Source organism: Sceloporus undulatus, chromosome 9 (assembly GCF_019175285.1).
Source record: "Sceloporus undulatus isolate JIND9_A2432 ecotype Alabama chromosome 9, SceUnd_v1.1, whole genome shotgun sequence".
NCBI lineage: Eukaryota > Metazoa > Chordata > Lepidosauria > Squamata > Phrynosomatidae > Sceloporus > Sceloporus undulatus.
In genome coordinates, this window is record NC_056530.1 from 17,361,277 (window position 1) to 17,378,289 (window position 17,013).

At 42.3% G+C, this 17,013-nt stretch overlaps 1 protein-coding gene across 3 annotated transcripts in view; it reads right to left on the bottom strand.

Annotated features, from left to right (window-relative positions):
- Positions 1-17,013, bottom strand: part of GRAMD1A (GRAM domain containing 1A) — a 54,663-nt gene that overhangs the window by 11,613 nt on the left and 26,037 nt on the right. For 2 of the 3 annotated variants that reach the window (XM_042440058.1, XM_042440057.1), the window contains exons 5-17: positions 14,602-14,686; positions 12,340-12,443; positions 12,159-12,254; positions 9,117-9,197; positions 8,737-8,852; positions 6,501-6,654; positions 4,150-4,345; positions 3,892-4,035; positions 2,818-2,936; positions 1,672-1,814; positions 966-1,069; positions 456-641; positions 228-315 (exon numbers count right to left, since the gene is read on the bottom strand). In XM_042440058.1, coding sequence (XP_042295992.1) covers positions 228-315; positions 456-641; positions 966-1,069; positions 1,672-1,814; positions 2,818-2,936; positions 3,892-4,035; positions 4,150-4,345; positions 6,501-6,654; positions 8,737-8,852; positions 9,117-9,197; positions 12,159-12,254; positions 12,340-12,443; positions 14,602-14,686 — 1,616 coding nt within the window. Of the gene's footprint in view, positions 1-227; positions 316-455; positions 642-965; positions 1,070-1,671; positions 1,815-2,817; positions 2,937-3,891; positions 4,346-6,500; positions 6,655-8,736; positions 8,853-9,116; positions 9,198-12,158; positions 12,255-12,339; positions 12,444-14,601; positions 14,687-17,013 lie in introns of all 3 variants that reach the window. The other variant, XM_042440056.1, reaches the window with a different exon arrangement.

The following is a 17,013-nucleotide window of genomic DNA, read 5'->3' on the forward strand; positions in this document are numbered from 1 at the left end:
ATTGGAAACAAATAACCTGTAGATCTTTCCATCTTAGTGTGCTCTAAAATTGGGAACAAATAACCTATAGATCTTTCTACATGTTAGAAAGATGCTGGATTCTAAGTCTCATCAGTTTCACCAGGAGTGGTTATCCAGTCATATCAGGGTGACTAAATGTCCCACCTTTGCTCTAAATCCTCTCCAAACAACCCATTCTTGCCTCCCCAAGTCAGTAGCTCACTTACACCATGCTGATGATGAGGATCACTGTGGAGACTGTCTGGCTTTGCCCTTGCTCAGACAGCTGCTCTGAAAGCCGTGAGGTAAGGCTGCCTGCAAGATAGGAGAGACAGAACCACTCAGAGGCTGCTGGGGATAGCATTCTCCCAAACACTGGGCAATCAACCCAAAATGAAAGGGACAAGGAAGGTTGGAGTCTCTAATCTACCCACTTTGCACAGGCAGGGGGATACCTGAGGGTCGAATGGTGCGGCTTGTCCCCTCACCATCGGGTAATGGGGGAATTGGGGGTTCAATATGAGGGGCTCTCCAGCTCAGTGTGCGTTTCCTGCGGCGGAGTCCAGACAAGAGCCCTCGTGGTTCTTTGCCATGGCAGCTCTCCTCTAGCAGGGCTTTCTCTGCCTGCACCAGTGCCAGCTCTGAAACAGTCAAGAGAGAGAGATGTGGGAAGGGCTGGGAAAGGGTCCTCTCACACAAGAGATTGCTTTCTCCCATTTATAAATTTCCCCTCCTCCAAAACATACCCTTGATTTATCCTTCAGATACAGATACAGATACAGATACAAATACAGACATATCCTCCAGAACCATGGCTATCCAAATCATGCCATCTGATTTTTGCATGGCTGGAAACCCACATGTAGTTCAGGGCAGCAGGAGAAATATAGTCCCTTGAACCTCCTGAAAGTACCACTTTGAGGTAAGGGGTGCTATGTTGAGGCTTTGCCACTTATTTCACATACCTAAGTGTTGGAAATACTCTTCAACACCACTCCAGGCGTTTTTTTCAATGAGCGTCTTCACTAGGTTCCACGGCTGCTTCCGATACCGGATCTCAGAGGAGACTCTGTCACAAAGACAGGTTGCCCTGGTCAAGCCAAACCAAGCTTCTATTGCTTCCCCTCACTCTGTCCCCAATTCTGGGATTCTGGGAAATTGAGAAAACCCACTTTTGCAAGGAATGGAAAGGGAGACCAAGCTTTGATTATCTTTTGATCCATAACTGAGGGACCTGGAGGTTTATTCCATCAGCCATCCCACTGAATATGTCTCCTCACTCTCCAAAGACAAGATCAGGAGTAGAATCTGGAAATTTTACTTCTTTTGGACCACAACTTCCAAAATCCCTCAAACAGCATAGTCACAAAAGAAAGTGAAGTTTCCACACTCTGATCAGCAATTCTATCCTAAACTTCTATTGCTCCTTTCCAACAGTTGCTCAGAACCAGATTAAGGCTGGTGAGCAAAGTACACATGTAAAGAAAGGATCTATAGTACAAAATGTAGGGCAACGGGAAATATGCTCCTGGTTAGCTATCACTCTCAGTGGAAAGAGGAAAGCTTGATGGAAGATTAGCATCATCCCTGTTAATCAAAAAGCTCAAGAAGTGCAACCCTGTGAGCCCTGGTTCCACTACATGAATGGGAATGAGATGTAGGAACCAGTACCTGAGCCGAGCCTTGCTTTTGGCCACTGTAGTGATACAGTATCGATGGACTGTGTAGAAGTAGTCCTGGTAGGGGATGCCCTGTGTGATCACTTCTGAATCAATCACACAGCCCCCGCTCTTGGAACTGGCACGGAAGAGAGTCTGGCCATCAGTTGAGGGGGAAGGAAAGAGAAGCAAAAGGGTGACAAATGTAAATTCTGTACTAATACACACATACATACATACAGCCACTACAGGCTAATGCCATGTGCCAGTACTTCCTCTACTACACCCTTCACTGGTCTATAGCATCCTTCCCCATCCTTGTACCTTCTGTATGTTTTAGAATGTAGCTCCCAAGAGACACAGTTAAAATTGTCAAATGCAAGGGAACATGGTGGCGCAATGGTTAAATGCTTGTACTGAAGCCACTCACTCAAAAAAAGGGAGGGAGTGGGAATTTGGAGTCTGGTGTACCTTTATCTACCGTTTCTGTGCCTTTGATTTTATTGTTTTCTCTTTTTATATGCTGTTACCCGCCTTGATCCAACACAGGGAGAGGCGGGTTATTAATAATAATTATTATTATTATTGTTGTTGTTGTTGTTGTTGTTATTATTATTATTAGGCTGCAAGTTCAATACCAGCAAAAGGGCGCAAGCTTGACTCAGGCTTACAGTTGTAAACTGCTTAGACAAGGCTAGTTCAGTATGAAGTGGTATATAAATTAAGCTGTTTATGGGAGTTGACGTTCAAAGTATCTTGGGTAAAGATAACAAGATGGAGTAGTAAGATCTAAGCAGAGATCATGCATCACACATATGGATCATTACACTATGCATACACAGCTCTGCACCTCTCTCCCCTGAGGTAGCTCTCAAGCCCTGTGGGGGATGCTGTACAACGATTACACAGCTGAGCTGGGAGCGGAAGGAGTAGAGACTGCCTCTCATTCCTGTTGCAGTACTCCAGAGGAGGGCAGAATGAGAAACGAAGTTGCCCTTGAGTTATAAGTGTATATGATACCAAGAGGATACCAGTCCTAATGTTCCAAAACATCATTTAGTAGAAAACCCTTCTTGATCCAGCCAAAGTGATGCCCCAGAGACACCTGCCCTCCACCCCACCCCATCTATACCTTATTTTAAAAACTATACATGCATACCTGGGTCTCTACCACAGCAGCAGCCTTGGGGCCTAATGGGTTGTTGATGGGGATGGTATAGGAAATTACACGGCTTTGGTGGCACTTGTTGTCTCCAGTCCATGACGTCAGTGCCACATCTGGGGGCACGGAAGAGGGAGAAAAGGGGAGATTATCAAGACCAAGAACTCCTTGGTTATTACATTTAAACAGTAATGTTCAGTATACAAAACAAGTCAATACACATGCATACACAAAAAACCCAACAACAACCAAGCATATACAAATACTTATAACATCAGACAAGAAATATAAAAAAATGGGGGGGGGGGGAGATTCCTTGTCAAATTATATCATAGAAGAACAAAAGCATACAGCAGCAGCTTGTCTTGATTTTTTTCCATTCCAGACACTAACAAATAATGTTTGTCTTTGTATGTGGTTATGAAGTTTTGGAACCAAATGATTTAAAATAACATATATCAACAAATCACACAGTGTTTAATTTTTACAGTGCGATTTTCCAACCATATCCAACCATAATAGACATCATATGTAGTCAGCATGCCCAACAGCCAGCTGAAAATGCTGAACTGAACTTGGGTCCTTCAGCAGGCCAAAAGGCAACATCTACTACTGAACTACAGGTATTCCATGTGTTTTGAGACTGGAATGAGGAAAAAAAACCAAAGTGCTCTGGGATGCAAAATGGATTTTGGTCCAGGCTATGCAGACCAATGGAAATCAGTTGTGTTCTACTTTTTGAAATGTAAACACTCACCTGAATCCTGCTTCTGAACTCTATGGGATGTGATGTGATGGGGTGAATGGGTCCCCAAAACTTCTCATTATTTATTTGTATATTGATTAGTTACACTTATAACCCATATTTCCACCAAGATGTTCGAGGCAGCACATACAAATGTCCTCACCCCCCACTTTATTCACATAACAATTCTGTGAAGTAGTTCAGGATGAAAAAGAGTCTGGCCTAAGGTCACCCAGTAGATATCATAGCTTAGTAGGGATCAGACCCTGAATCTCCCAAGTCCCAATTTGACATCCTAGTAACTAGAACACACTAGCTCTCCTCACCTGTGAACTTCCGCTGATCCAAAAAGCTATGTATGAACTGAGAGTCGCTGAAGAGCATCTGCTGAAGCCTCTCTGCTCCGACATGATAAACAGTATTAATCAGCAATCGCCCTGGCAGGTCTGAAAAGAAGGCGTCCACCTCGGCTTGAGGAGAAGGAGGAAAGGCAGGTGGTTGAGGTGCAGGCTGCCTAGATTCTAGTCCAAGATTTGGAAGGGAAGTAGGCTTAATGGTTAGAGCAGGACTGGGGCCGCCCTCACCTTCATCTTGTGTGGAAGTGGAGGAATTGCTCATGTCAGTGGGGAGTTCCTCACTGGGAACAGGTTCCCCCTCCAGGGGGGACACTGGTGTTCCTCGTGATAAGTCATCTTGGGGAGGTTCAGTCACTGAGGTCACTGTGTGGCTGGATGAGGCATCCACTTGGCTGTCTGTGTTCTCTTCTGGGTCCTCTGCCAGCTTAAGGGAAATGCACAGTCAGTGTTAGTTACACATCTGAGCTGAAAGGATTGGAGGAAAGATTTGCTCTCCCTGGAGATGAAAATATCTAGTGAATATCTGATATTCACATCCAGAGAGGTAGCAGCCAGTATTTGATAATATCTTGATAGCTAGCATACAGTAAAAGTAAAGACCTGATAAACAACATGCAAGAAATATTAGGAGATTTTACTTATCTGACTCAGATCTCAAAAAAGTGACTTTTTGAATGACAACTCATAGAATCTGCCAACCAGCATGACCATACTAGCTGGAGGAATTCTTTGGAGTTGTAGTTCAAAAAATATAACTTTTCCCCCAAACTTTGACTTAGCTTTCCATAGCCTATCCCTCGGCTTCCTTTTTCACTATTGCCTGAATGGCAATTCCATCCTCTCTCTGGGTTTTCCGATTGCTCAACCTAGGCTGGTTCTCATCTAAATTAGGATCTCATCAATCTATTGACTTTTGCCTCCTTTCCATTGCTCCTTAGGTTTTAGATCCCAAGGAAGAATGTAGAATCGATAAAAGAAGAGGCAAACATAGGAACCCTGGCCTTATGCATTTCCAGTTTCTGCTTGTACTGGATGCTCTTCTAAACGGAATGAAATAAATGGAGAGAATGATAGATAACTTCATTTCTTTTCCAGAGTAACTATAATGATTTAGTTACAGGGGGCGGCCTCATTAAACAGCAAAGGAGAATTATAACATGGTTTATGGCTTGGGCTGCATCTCATGGTGCTCAAGAGTCAAAAAATGGGTGGGAAGAGATTGCAGTTTGGACCATAGATCAGTGGCTGACAGCATGCAGATTTTTTTTAAAGAAACTGAAGGGAAAAAGCTATTGTGTTTACTTTTGAGAAATGGGAAATAAACATTGACTTTTTAAAAATTGTAACTATGATGGTAGCTAATGTTGGCAAATCATTTGGAAGTGTAAGTAAATACTTTTAAATGAAACTTTCAAAGCTCTGATTGTAATATGGGACAGTAATACTCCATACTGCTTTAGATCATGCTTGTTGTAATCTAAGACAGGAATGGTCCCGTCTATGAAGTTCGAACCATCCCTTTTTTGCTCAAAAACAATCTTGTGGTGCACTACTGTTGTTGCATGCCTTCAAGTCATTTCTTAACTTAACTTCTAAATGGACATGAATATGATTATGTTGTAAATCTATAATTTTCTTAAAGCACATCTTCATAAACAAATTTTAGCAAGAAGTGTTTAAATATCTCAATTTATTCTGAGGATCTTCTCTAGATGTTATTCTTGGATAGTTCCCAATTTTGTAGGATTTGACCAAGCAACAGCAACGTTGCAAAGCTGAAAATCTAAAAACAATGCAGATTTGAAAGCTGTACTTAAAATTGCATCTGTTTTGGCAGGCAAAGAAAATGGTTTTATTAAGTGAAATACAATCTATCCATCTGAATCAACTTGGACTCCTCCCCAGTCATGTTTTTATTTTAATTAGTGGGGAAGCTTCCTCTCTTTTTCACTTGGTTTTCTCTTTATCTTCATTTGATTTCTAGGCTTATATATCTGTAGGGTGGGTACAAAAAAGTTTAACAAATACTGCACTATATTAAGAAATATATTTACTTTTCATTTGGTGGTTCAATCTTAATTTCAATATTACTATGGTAGTATACTGCTGTTAATCCCAATTAGAGTAGACCTGTTCAGACAATTGTTGAATGGTGATTCAACACATAAATAAATTAAATTGATTCAATGGGTCTATTCTAGTTTGAACTACAATAGAATTGGGCCAATGTGTGCTTGTATGCTTGTAAATTAGAAATATATGTGAAGAAGTCAGTAGAGTACAGACTGGTGGGGGATACCACGATAGGAGTTAGAAGACTCCTTGGGTGCCACAAGCCACAATTTTCCTACTTCTACTCCACAGCAAACAATTCAAATAAAATTGTCTCTTTCTATCTAAACTAATATTCCAGAGTAGAGGGCAGTATGCAAAATGAAGTGACACTACAGCAGAGGGAGGAGAAAGAGAAGTTATACAAAGCAAAGAAGTCTATTCCAATTATCCCATTTTGCCTTATTTATTCCAATAGCAAGGCACTGGACTTCAAATCCTTTTTCTGAACCCACTGGTATCCTCACCGAGGTGGTCCCATCACTACTGCTGGCCAGTGAATTGATGCTCTGAGTGGCATCCCTTTTGTCCAGTAGCGGGCTGCTGTCAAGCTTGAGGTCTGAGGTGCAACGGGAAGTCAAGTCAGTCAGGTCGATGACATCTCCAATCTCTTTAGGGCTTCTGTTGGAAGGACACAGTGGAGAAAAGGATGAGTGACAAATAGGGCTGGTGTAAAAAGGGAGTGGAAGGACATTCCCTCATCAGCTGAGTGGCAATTTAAGTCATTGAGATACTGCTACATCCTGGTATCAACTTGACATGTCAGATGCCCAAGAAGTTGGGAAAGTTTTCCAGAATGTCAGCAAAGGAAAGAGAGATTGTAGAGCTATAACCTCAGGAGGCAATATATTGGTCAGATCCACATAATGGCAAAGCCAGGCTATGATTTGTTTGATTCTAGTTTGTTGCTTACTCTGAACCCATTCCTGCAAACAAACCATGATTTGTTAGCTATCTGCAAACTATGCCATGGTTTATTTTAAACTTACACACTCTGGTCTGTTAAAGCACTGCTTTTTGTGATGTCTGAACCCAGTACTGCTCTTGTTGTTATTGAAATAAGAGAGAATAGAGAGAGAGAGAGACCAGAAACTTGGGAGGGGGAGCATCTCTCTTCTCTGGTTGTCTGTAGGATGATAGCTAAATAAATAAAATATGACTGACATGAGCCACAGTGTACTGTGATGTGCAAATGTGGCCACTGTCATGGGGGGACTCATACAACTTATGATATCAGCAGCCACACCATTCAAAAATTGTACTCCAGCATCTTCCATCACATTTCAAGATATTCCAGAGAGTGCCTTCTACATCATACAGTGAGGCCTTTTTAGCTATAAAAAACAAACAAACAGGTGACCCTAAAAAGGGCACCTCAGCCCACATGTATCAGTCACCCAAATCTAGCTTCCTGGTTGTCTGTTTATAGACATAATCTATCAGAAAGGGCCTCCATGGTTCAGACAGTGCCTTATTCTGGAAACCAAAATAGAAAGTAGTATTACAGGGGCCAAGGCAAAATCCAGTTTTAGTACTTCTTATAAAAGACAAATTGAAAACAATGGAACTTAAATTAGTTGTGACTTAGAAGTCCCATTCATTCAACAGATCAACTCCTAACACTGGATTTAAGTCTACAGAGTGAAATACTTGCTACTGTACATTCAACAAGTTACAAATGGTGTTGGGAAGACTATCCTCAGTCTCTTGAGTGGATAAGTTCTAAATGCCTATAACTACACATTCCCTGCACTGGAGCTGCACACTTTTAAATGAAAACACCTTTACTGAACAAGGAAAGCAATTTCATTATATGTTTAGGGAGCTTTGACATGTTTTAGGCTGAGGAGTGGTCTTTTTTTTTTTAATGAAGTGACCAGATGTCAGTTTCAGTTTTTCAAAAAAAGCCCCCTGGACCTAAAACATGTCACACACCGTCCCCAAAAGAAGCTGTCTCCCACATTAATCAGTAGTGATGGGCTGTGCACAGTTCATAAATAAACTTTGTTCACACAAAAACTGTGGGTCAAAATGAGCACCATACTTTGCTGTACATCTACCATGATGTAAAATTCTTTGGCTCATCACAACTAATCCACATGCTAAATATTGGCTAGCCTTGTTCTAAGGCTAAGGGTTCAGGTTCTAGCATCTTCCATACTTAAGGTGGGAAAGCTATGAAGATTTTGAAAAGCTGCTGTCTTTTGCTTATCAAGAAAGGGATAGATGCATCCAAGGGCCTCATTCAGTGGAATACAGCTCTGTACACCCAGTTATTGGACTACAGCTCCCAAAAGATCTAGCTGCCATGACCAACGATCAGGGAATCTGGGATTGGTGCAAAACATTTAAATAATGTGAAGTTGCTACAGAGCTATTATACTGTAATGAGAGCCAGTATGGTGTAGTAGTGGGAAATTGGAGTGGGACTTACAAGATGCAGGTTCTTGTCCCCGACTCTGATCCACTGGTTAATCTTGAGCAAAACTTGTGCTCAACTTGACCTACCTCACAGTGGTGTTGTAAGAATAAACTGAAGAAGAGAAGAGCCATATATACTGTACTGAACATACTGGAAGAAGGTCAGCATATAAATGTAACCAATAAGTATATAAATAAAGTCTCTTGTACCATTATAGTCACACTCCATGCTAAGCAAAACCTCTGAAGTATTATGATATTTATGGGGCCATGAACACTCACCCCAAGCCATTGATCTCATCAACAGGAGAGACATAATCATCATCCTCACTGGTGAGGCCCAGTTCAGAGCCATAGCACTGGTGGACAATGTGCCAGAGCTCCCGGGGGGACAAAGTCTGAGGGAAGAGCATGGCATTAGCACAAAAGAGCAAAGATGGTGCAGGAGTTAAAGAGCTTGAACAAAATTAATCTCAGGTTATTTGTTTAGACAACGGTACATAGACACATGCATCCTTATCTAGACCCCAATTTCCAAAACCAAACTCCTGTTTCAGAATATGCACAGATTTCTCTCATATATACATAGTTCCAAGGTGGAACCTCACTGAAAAAAACCAAAACATTGATTGCTTCTGTAACAGTTATCCATTCATCCCTACCTTCTCCAGGAGAGCATTCTGCCAAAGGCGAAAAATCAGCATGAAACAACGGTCACGGGCACCAAATGATGTGAAGAAATGCTGGGAATGGCAAGAGAGAAGAGAACATGAGATTCAATCCAAAACAGATATTATCATGATGAGGATTACTAGTTTCTAGCTTGTGTATCAACCATAGTTGTTTCTGGAAACACAGAAAGAATATATAATGTGAGGATGGACAGGGAATCCTACTACTAAAAATCCTGGCTTTTTAAAAAATGTGATTAATTCATCATTTCCTCTCTTTTAGATCATTTCATATGTATTCCAGATGCAGTACTTTACTTATGGCTTTTTAACTGCATGAACAAATGCAAACAATTCTGAAAAAATGAATGAAAATAGAAGCTTAAAAAAGAAGCTTCTAGTTTTTTAGGATGTCTTTGAAAATATGGAGAGAATGGCTGACATTTGTCAAAAATGGGTAGAATTATCCTAATGGGGGTGGGAGGCAAGGGAGAGGAAGAAACAATGTTATTTCCCCAAAGTCCCATCAATTCACACCAGCGAAGGAAGTAAGTCTTTCAATTAGCAGATTTTTACACCTCTTCCCATTAAAACTAATAAAAAACAAATGAAAGAGTATTGAAGCCAATTAAAATTTCAGACTGGTTACAGGGCTCAATCTTTGGGCACACCAAAGACATTAGAGAGCTTTTGATTCTATGAATATATAATCGCACAAAAATAGTAAATGGACAGTCTGCCCTCCTTAATGGTGGACTTGCCATCCATGGATTTCATTATCCATAGATGGCAAGCCCTCATTTTAGTTAATGGCAGCATGTGCACATGAATGTGCTAGCAAGCATCGCACCGCCATTACTTTCAATGGGACTTGAGCATGCATGGATTTTTGTATCTGCGAGGGGGATCTGGAACTGATCCCCCGCGAATACAGAAGCCTGACTGGACTTTGGATTTTACTGTCACTCCTTCAACAGCTGCTTTAAGTTGAACAACAGGTCTGCCAGTGCAGAAATAGGGTACAGTATAGTAGGTATGCAGTGGCTCAAGTGGTTAAGACGCTGACTGTTGATTGCAAGATCAGTAGGTTGGCAGTTCGAGGCCTGGGTGTTGCATGATGGAATGAGCTCCCGTCACTAGTCCCAGCTTCTGCCAACCTAGCAGTTTGAAAGCATGCAAATGCAAGTAGATAAACAGATACCACTCCGGTGGGAAGGCAAACAGCATTCTGTGCAATCATGGTAACCACATGATCACAGAGTAGTCTCTGACAATGCTGGCTCTTTGGCTTAGTAACGGAGTTGTGCACCACCTCCTATGGTCAGACACAACTTGTCAACGAGGAATACCAATTGTAGCATATAGTACCAACAGAGTTCCTTCCAACTTAGAGAAGCTGCAGGAGGAGCAGTGATAAAATCCAAAATGAATTTTCTGACCCCAAAGGCATTGAATTTTTGTATTTCTGCTATGTCTTTACTGCCCTTCCTATTGGGTTAACAGGGACACTGGGTGGGGGGAGTTGTGTAATGGGACCTTTTATCTCAGTCCACCTTTATTACTATCAACACTTGATTAATTAAACTGCTATGACTACATCACAATGGCTGTGTATCAACAGTTGCTAACAAAGGAATCCTGGTATCTACAAAATTCATGCACAAAAGAAATGGAAGGGAGAGGAATCTGTCAATCATTCTTTAATCACTCTCACAGCAAGTACAGCAGTTGATTAAGCACAATTAAGGGGCACGTTATTCCACATAAAGTGATCCTGAGTATGTGCCCTAAAGGGACCGGTCACACCCTCCTTGGCTCCATGTACTTCCTCCTATGTGGGATATTGGACCTCTGGCTGGGTCAGCAGATCAGAATCAGCCCAGGAAAGATAATAGCCACACCCTCTGCAGAGATGAATCTCTGGCATGAAAGCATTTTAGTTGAGGAATAGGTTGGAGCAAAGACACCAAGAATGGAAGGGAGGGGGTTAGAAATCGACAACCTTGGCATGGGTCAAAGTTCTTGCTCATCTTAATTATAATCTGTGAATCTCTTTGGTACAGGGAGAGGCAATTAGCAGAACATTCAGGTTTCTGTCTTGCACACTGTGCCCCTGTGCTTCAGTATTTGCTGGAGAGCAAAGCTAAGGAGAAAGCAGGACACAGAGATGTAATTAGGATCAGTTCTGCAGAGGTGATACACACAGCATGCTTGAGTAGGGAGGCTCCCAATCCTGAGGAAGAAGAAGGGGGAAGAGGACAGGGATTCTTTGCTGCTCCCTCTGACTGCAGCCTCTATGTTTTTCCTAATACAACTCCAAATAAGCAGTCATGCACAGCTTTGAAATGATCGATGTGCATCAGTCACATTAGAAAGAACACAGTGATCACTGCAGTACAGAGCCAACCAATATTATAACATAAAGGAGGCAGAGCAAGATGTCATCTAAAAGACGGATTTTACTGGCAAGGGCGATGCTACCACCTGCTTTATATACATGGGGGCTCTGGGTTGCAATCCTAATTGTCCTGACTTGGCAGCAACCTCCACACCACCAATTCCTCTTTAAAACAAGGTGCACTTCCAGGAACACACTTCAAGACAATGTTCTATGTAAGACCTGTTTTAAAGAGAAATTGCATGGGTAGGGTGCTGTATCCATCACAAATGTGACAGAAACCGGTGGGGAGGGGATGATGGGGAGCTCAGGTTGCTCTCCTTTGAACTACCATCACAACAAATTGTCAGATGTAATGGAAGAAAAATATTTGTTATCTGAAAAGTACAGAGGATACTACGGCTGGGAAGGCTGAGATGGGCATGTGCAGGCAGGCAAAAGTAAGAAATTCAAAGTTAATGTACAATATTTACATACTGAGATATAAGGCAGAATGTTAAAAAGTAAAATACTAGCATGCAACACAAAAACAAATCCATAACCTGAGAGTCTTGTGCGGCCATGTTCTACAATACACTATCCACATAGAAACTTTGAAACTACAACAAGCATACAGGGTAGGTCTACTATCTCACCTTTTCGGTCTCAGTGCAAATCTGGATTGCATTGGGAATCAGCTTGGCTGTCTTCTCTTTCTTTAAGCATGTCACCTCCTTGAGCTGAATAGAGATCTGTTGTGGGAAGACAACACAAGTTACAGGCTATAGAGAAAAGGGGCTTTTTTTCCAGACCTTTGCCCTCTGACAAGATACTCACAGTGGTTTCCCATCGGAAGATGTTGCTGTAAAAGCAGATCCAGTTCTCTGACAGGTAGAGTCGTCCTTGAAGCAAGATGTCACGTTGCAATGCGCAGGAGTAATCTGAAGAGAGAAGATACATCAGAAGCTGAGAGGAAGGAGTCAGGTAAACAGAAGAGGGAGCAATGGATTCAGGTTGAATTGCGAGTTTGGGGAGAAGTAAACTATAGCAGAACTGTATAAGGACTGGACCTGTAACTGTAAGGGTTGTAGGCAACAGGTGCTGGGTTCTGACTATTTTCTTCTCCATCACTGTCAACAGTAGCATCAACACCAATACCCAGCTAACCTACTGTCACCATCATTTTAATGCATATGTTGCTTTATGATTTCATGGTAGTATACAAGCACATAAAACACTAATTCAAAAAATGAACAATTCTACTATAATAAAACATCACAACACAGAATTCCAATTTTTTTTAAAAAATCACCAACTTCCTTACAATGTCTGAGTGATTAAAAAAAAGTTTTAACCTGGCAGAAGACTTGTTTGACAGTTTCACAGGCAGGGCACCAGACTGCCAATGCCTTTTATCTAGCACCTCTCATACGATGGGAGCATCCTAACAAGGAGACTGGCAAGAAGGAGGCTGGCAGGTGATTAGAGCAGGCAGGCATTTTACACAGAGGTTTATATGACTGAGGAATGGGTGACTCTCCAGGTGTTGTTGAACTACAACTTCCATTATGCCTCACCTTTGCCCTTTCTGTCCAAGACTGATGGAGTCTATAGTCCAATGACATCTGGAGGTCCACCGTTTCCTCACGTGGGAAGAGCGACTGGATATGTGTTCTAGTGTAATATTTCTTGCAATCTGAACACTCTGCTTTGTTAACATAGCCTGAGACTGCATTAGGTTTTTCAGAAGATGCATCACCCCCCAGCTCAAACAAAAGCTTATGCTATTGCATACCTGTTAATGTCTTTAAGGCACCACGGGAGCCTTTCCCATTTCTATTGTCCATGTATTTACTATAATATTAATTTTGTTGTGTAATGGTGATTTTAATAGTGGGAGTGGTGATTATGTTATAGGGAGAACATTAGTGCCTCAAAGACACCTTTGGCATCCAGATACAGGATATCAGAAAGGCTGCAATTGGCTAAACAGGAGATGCTGAAATTGCAGACTTTAGTTGAATTAATAATAATTTGAACCCAGGAATAAGACAGGATAGAGATCCATGGGAACTGCATTTCTGAGAAATCTAACAGGACATTCCTAGCATTCTTGCCAAACTATATTTCCCAGGATTTTGGGATAAAGTCTCTAGAAAACCTTTAAACTGACACAGGGGCTTTTCAGACAGCCCCAAAGGGGTGGGATGGAGCTGCCCCGTTTCAGTCAGATTGGGGCCGCAGCAACTGCACACTGGGGGCCAGATCTGGCCTTTCCAGGGTGCAAAAAGGAAAAGCAAAAAGCAGCTTTTTTTGTGCCCTGGAAAGGCATCATAGCCACGCTGCTGCAGCTTGTCAGTGCTCTTTTGGCGCTGCGTTGTATGGATGCAGCAGCAGAGGAGTGCCATGATGCCATGCACCGTGTGGAGCAGCATGCGGCATCATCGCGCTCTGGGGGGTGGAGTCAGGGTGTGCGTCATGTGGACACTACGCCCCGACTCTGCCCCCAGGCCAGCCTTGATGGCCCATCTGAACAGGGCCACAGAGCCAACATTTATGTGTCTTTATGTGTAGACAGATACACAGAAGTACATGCTAGGTATCTGGGAAAGGGAGAGCAGCAAGATGCACTGGTAGAAAACAATACACATGTTGGAGATCATTCAAAATGAATGACTTTTTCCAGTCTGTGGATTCAGTCTGTGGATTCAGTCTTATTATTGGATCTATACCTATAAATATGTTTTTATAAAGTCCACACCATATGTATCCACTCTCTTCTATGAGATTCACCCACTTTGTAATCAGATCTAACTATTTGGTCCAGCCAGAACTGGAGCAAGACTATTTGCTTTCTGAGACAGAGTAGCAAACAGCAACTCCCAACAAACTGAATGTGCATGGTACCCAAATTTATCCATGTTGTTTGGCATATGAGGCAGAGAATCCCACAAAAATCTCTTCCTATCCTTGGCAGTACACAGACTATAAGAACCAATTAAATAACTGATAATCTGCTGCCCTTTCATGAAACTCCAAATCTCATCATGTCTAATGGTAGAGCCTAAAGCACAGCTCTGCCACTCCCTGTCCTCTTACCTACAAGGAGCCGTTCAGCTTCAGGCAGCCCCTTGAAGATCCTGCGGAAATCCTCATTGCGTTGCTTGTAGGTGGGGCTCAGCATCTGCCAACAAGAATCGAGCTCTTCAGAATGGGAGCTTCCTTTAGTGTCCCATCCCAACATCTCCATTAGATTCATCCCCCAAGACCCAGTTCTAAGGACTGTACCTATATGCCCACTCCTACTACCATTCAGGACACTGGGAGCCATGGGATGGGTGAGAAGAAATACGTATTATGTGTGGGGGACATCTTATGGCATGGGGGCAGAGCTCAAAAAGTTATGGTTTTGAACTGAAACCCCCAGAATCCCTCAGTTAGTACAGCTACTGACCATGTTAGCTGAGGATTCTGGAAGTTGCAGCCAAAAAGGAAAAGTAACTGAACTACACCCAAATATTCCTGCTAAGAAATAAAAATTCCCAGAAAGACAGGATTACATTATTATCATTACCACCACCAGCATTAGCAATATCTTCATCACTTTAAGCATTGCTGACTTCTTTAAAGCTCAAAATCACATATAGGGATCCACCACTTTATCCTTTTACAACAACCATTTGGTAATTAGACTGAGAGAGAGGCCCAGTGTCATTCAATGACCAGAGTGGATTTTTGAAATGTATGTCTCTGTGCCATATACTGCATATTTTCTGTCTACTTACAGATGGAGTGTGTGTGTGTGTGTGTGTGTGTGTGTGTGTGTGTGTACTAAGTGCGGACTTGTACCAAAACCTCAAGCAAACAGAGGGAAATGATCAAGAGCATTTCCAGATAGACTTTGTTGCCAAGAAATCAGAGCTTAGGGAAGATCCTCTTTTGGTGGGGGGAGAGGCGGACTATTTACAATGAGCCATGCTGGCCAAGGGATTTTGGAAGCAGGGAGCTAGTGTGGTGTAGTGGCTTGAGCAATGGACTGTGACTCTGGAGACCAAGATTCAAATCTCTGCTCAGCCCCAGAACCCCATTGGGTGACCTTAGGCAAATCACAACTTCAGAGGGTGGCATTGGCAAACCCCCTCTGAAGAAACTATTGGTCAGAAGTCAGAACTATAAGTCAGCATCACATAGTGGTTTGAGTGTTGGATGTGACTGGAGACCAGTGTTTGAGTTCCAGCTTGGCCATGAAACCCACTGAGTGACCTTAGGCAAGTCACATTTGCTCAGCCTCAAGGAAAGGCAATGGCAAGCCTCCTCTGAACAAATCTTGCCAAGAAAACCCATGATAGGTTCACCTTATGGTCGCCATACGTCAGAAAGGACTTGAAGGCACACAACACAAGTTGGAAAAGACTCAAAGACACATAGCAATAACAAAACTCCCAAAGTAACTATTCTAAGCCCTGTTCAAAATCTATTTCATGGAGGGGTGGGGGGAGCCAGGAAAGCTGTGTCCTTTGTTTATAACACTCTCTGCCCCTATCTAATTTTTGGGATATGAAAGACTAATGATCCCATATGAAAGAGGAAAAGTTAATGCCTTTTGGAGAACAATGGTAAGAGAGTAATAGTAGGGGTTGTCCCTGCTGGAAGCTACCTTAACATGACCAGAGAGCAAAACAACAACAACAACAACAACAACAACAAAACACCTCAATTTTTCACAACATTGTTGGGTTGCATGGTTGGAGTCTTCTGTAGGTTTTTTGGACTATGTGGCTGCTTTCTGGAAGAATCTATTCCTGATGCAGCTATGGCTGGCATCTTCAAGAGGATGGTGGCATGGAAGTGTGTGGAGCATATATACCTCTGGGATCCTTGTTTGGGAGGAAGTAGTTTTTACGTGTTAATAATAGTGTAGTTAGTTCATGTGTTGCACTGTGCTGAATGGTGTAGCCTGGACATGTGTTGGGAGTGTGTGATATGCAAGGCGGATTTGTGTCTATTTAAATGGTAATCCATTGTCTGTGGGGGAAACCCCTTGAGCCTGGATGGTGCTCATTTGCTTGTGTTGAGTCTTTTGGTGTTTTTCCTTTGCATCTTCCCCCCCACAACACACGTCTGGGGTGTGCCACTCAGTACAGTACAACATACAAACTAACTCCACCATTAACATGTTAAAAAACCACTCGCTCAACAAGGTCACACAGGTAGGCAACCTCGGCCCGTGGGCCAGATGCGGTCCGGGCGAGGCCTTGGGACCGGCCCCAGCCGGTCCCTGCCACCGATTGCCGCCGAGGCCTTGGGGGGCAATGGTCATAGAAGCCTCAGAACATGCATTTATTAAACATTTTTTTAAAAGTCTGCAAATTTTTTCGCTTGTCCTCCATTTTTTTAAAAAAGTGTCTTCCATTTGAAAATTTTGTCCTACATTTGTCTTTTTATTTATATATTTAATTTTTTTTAAAAAAATATTAATTATTTTTTTTTGGCTTCGCCCCAGTTGTCTGA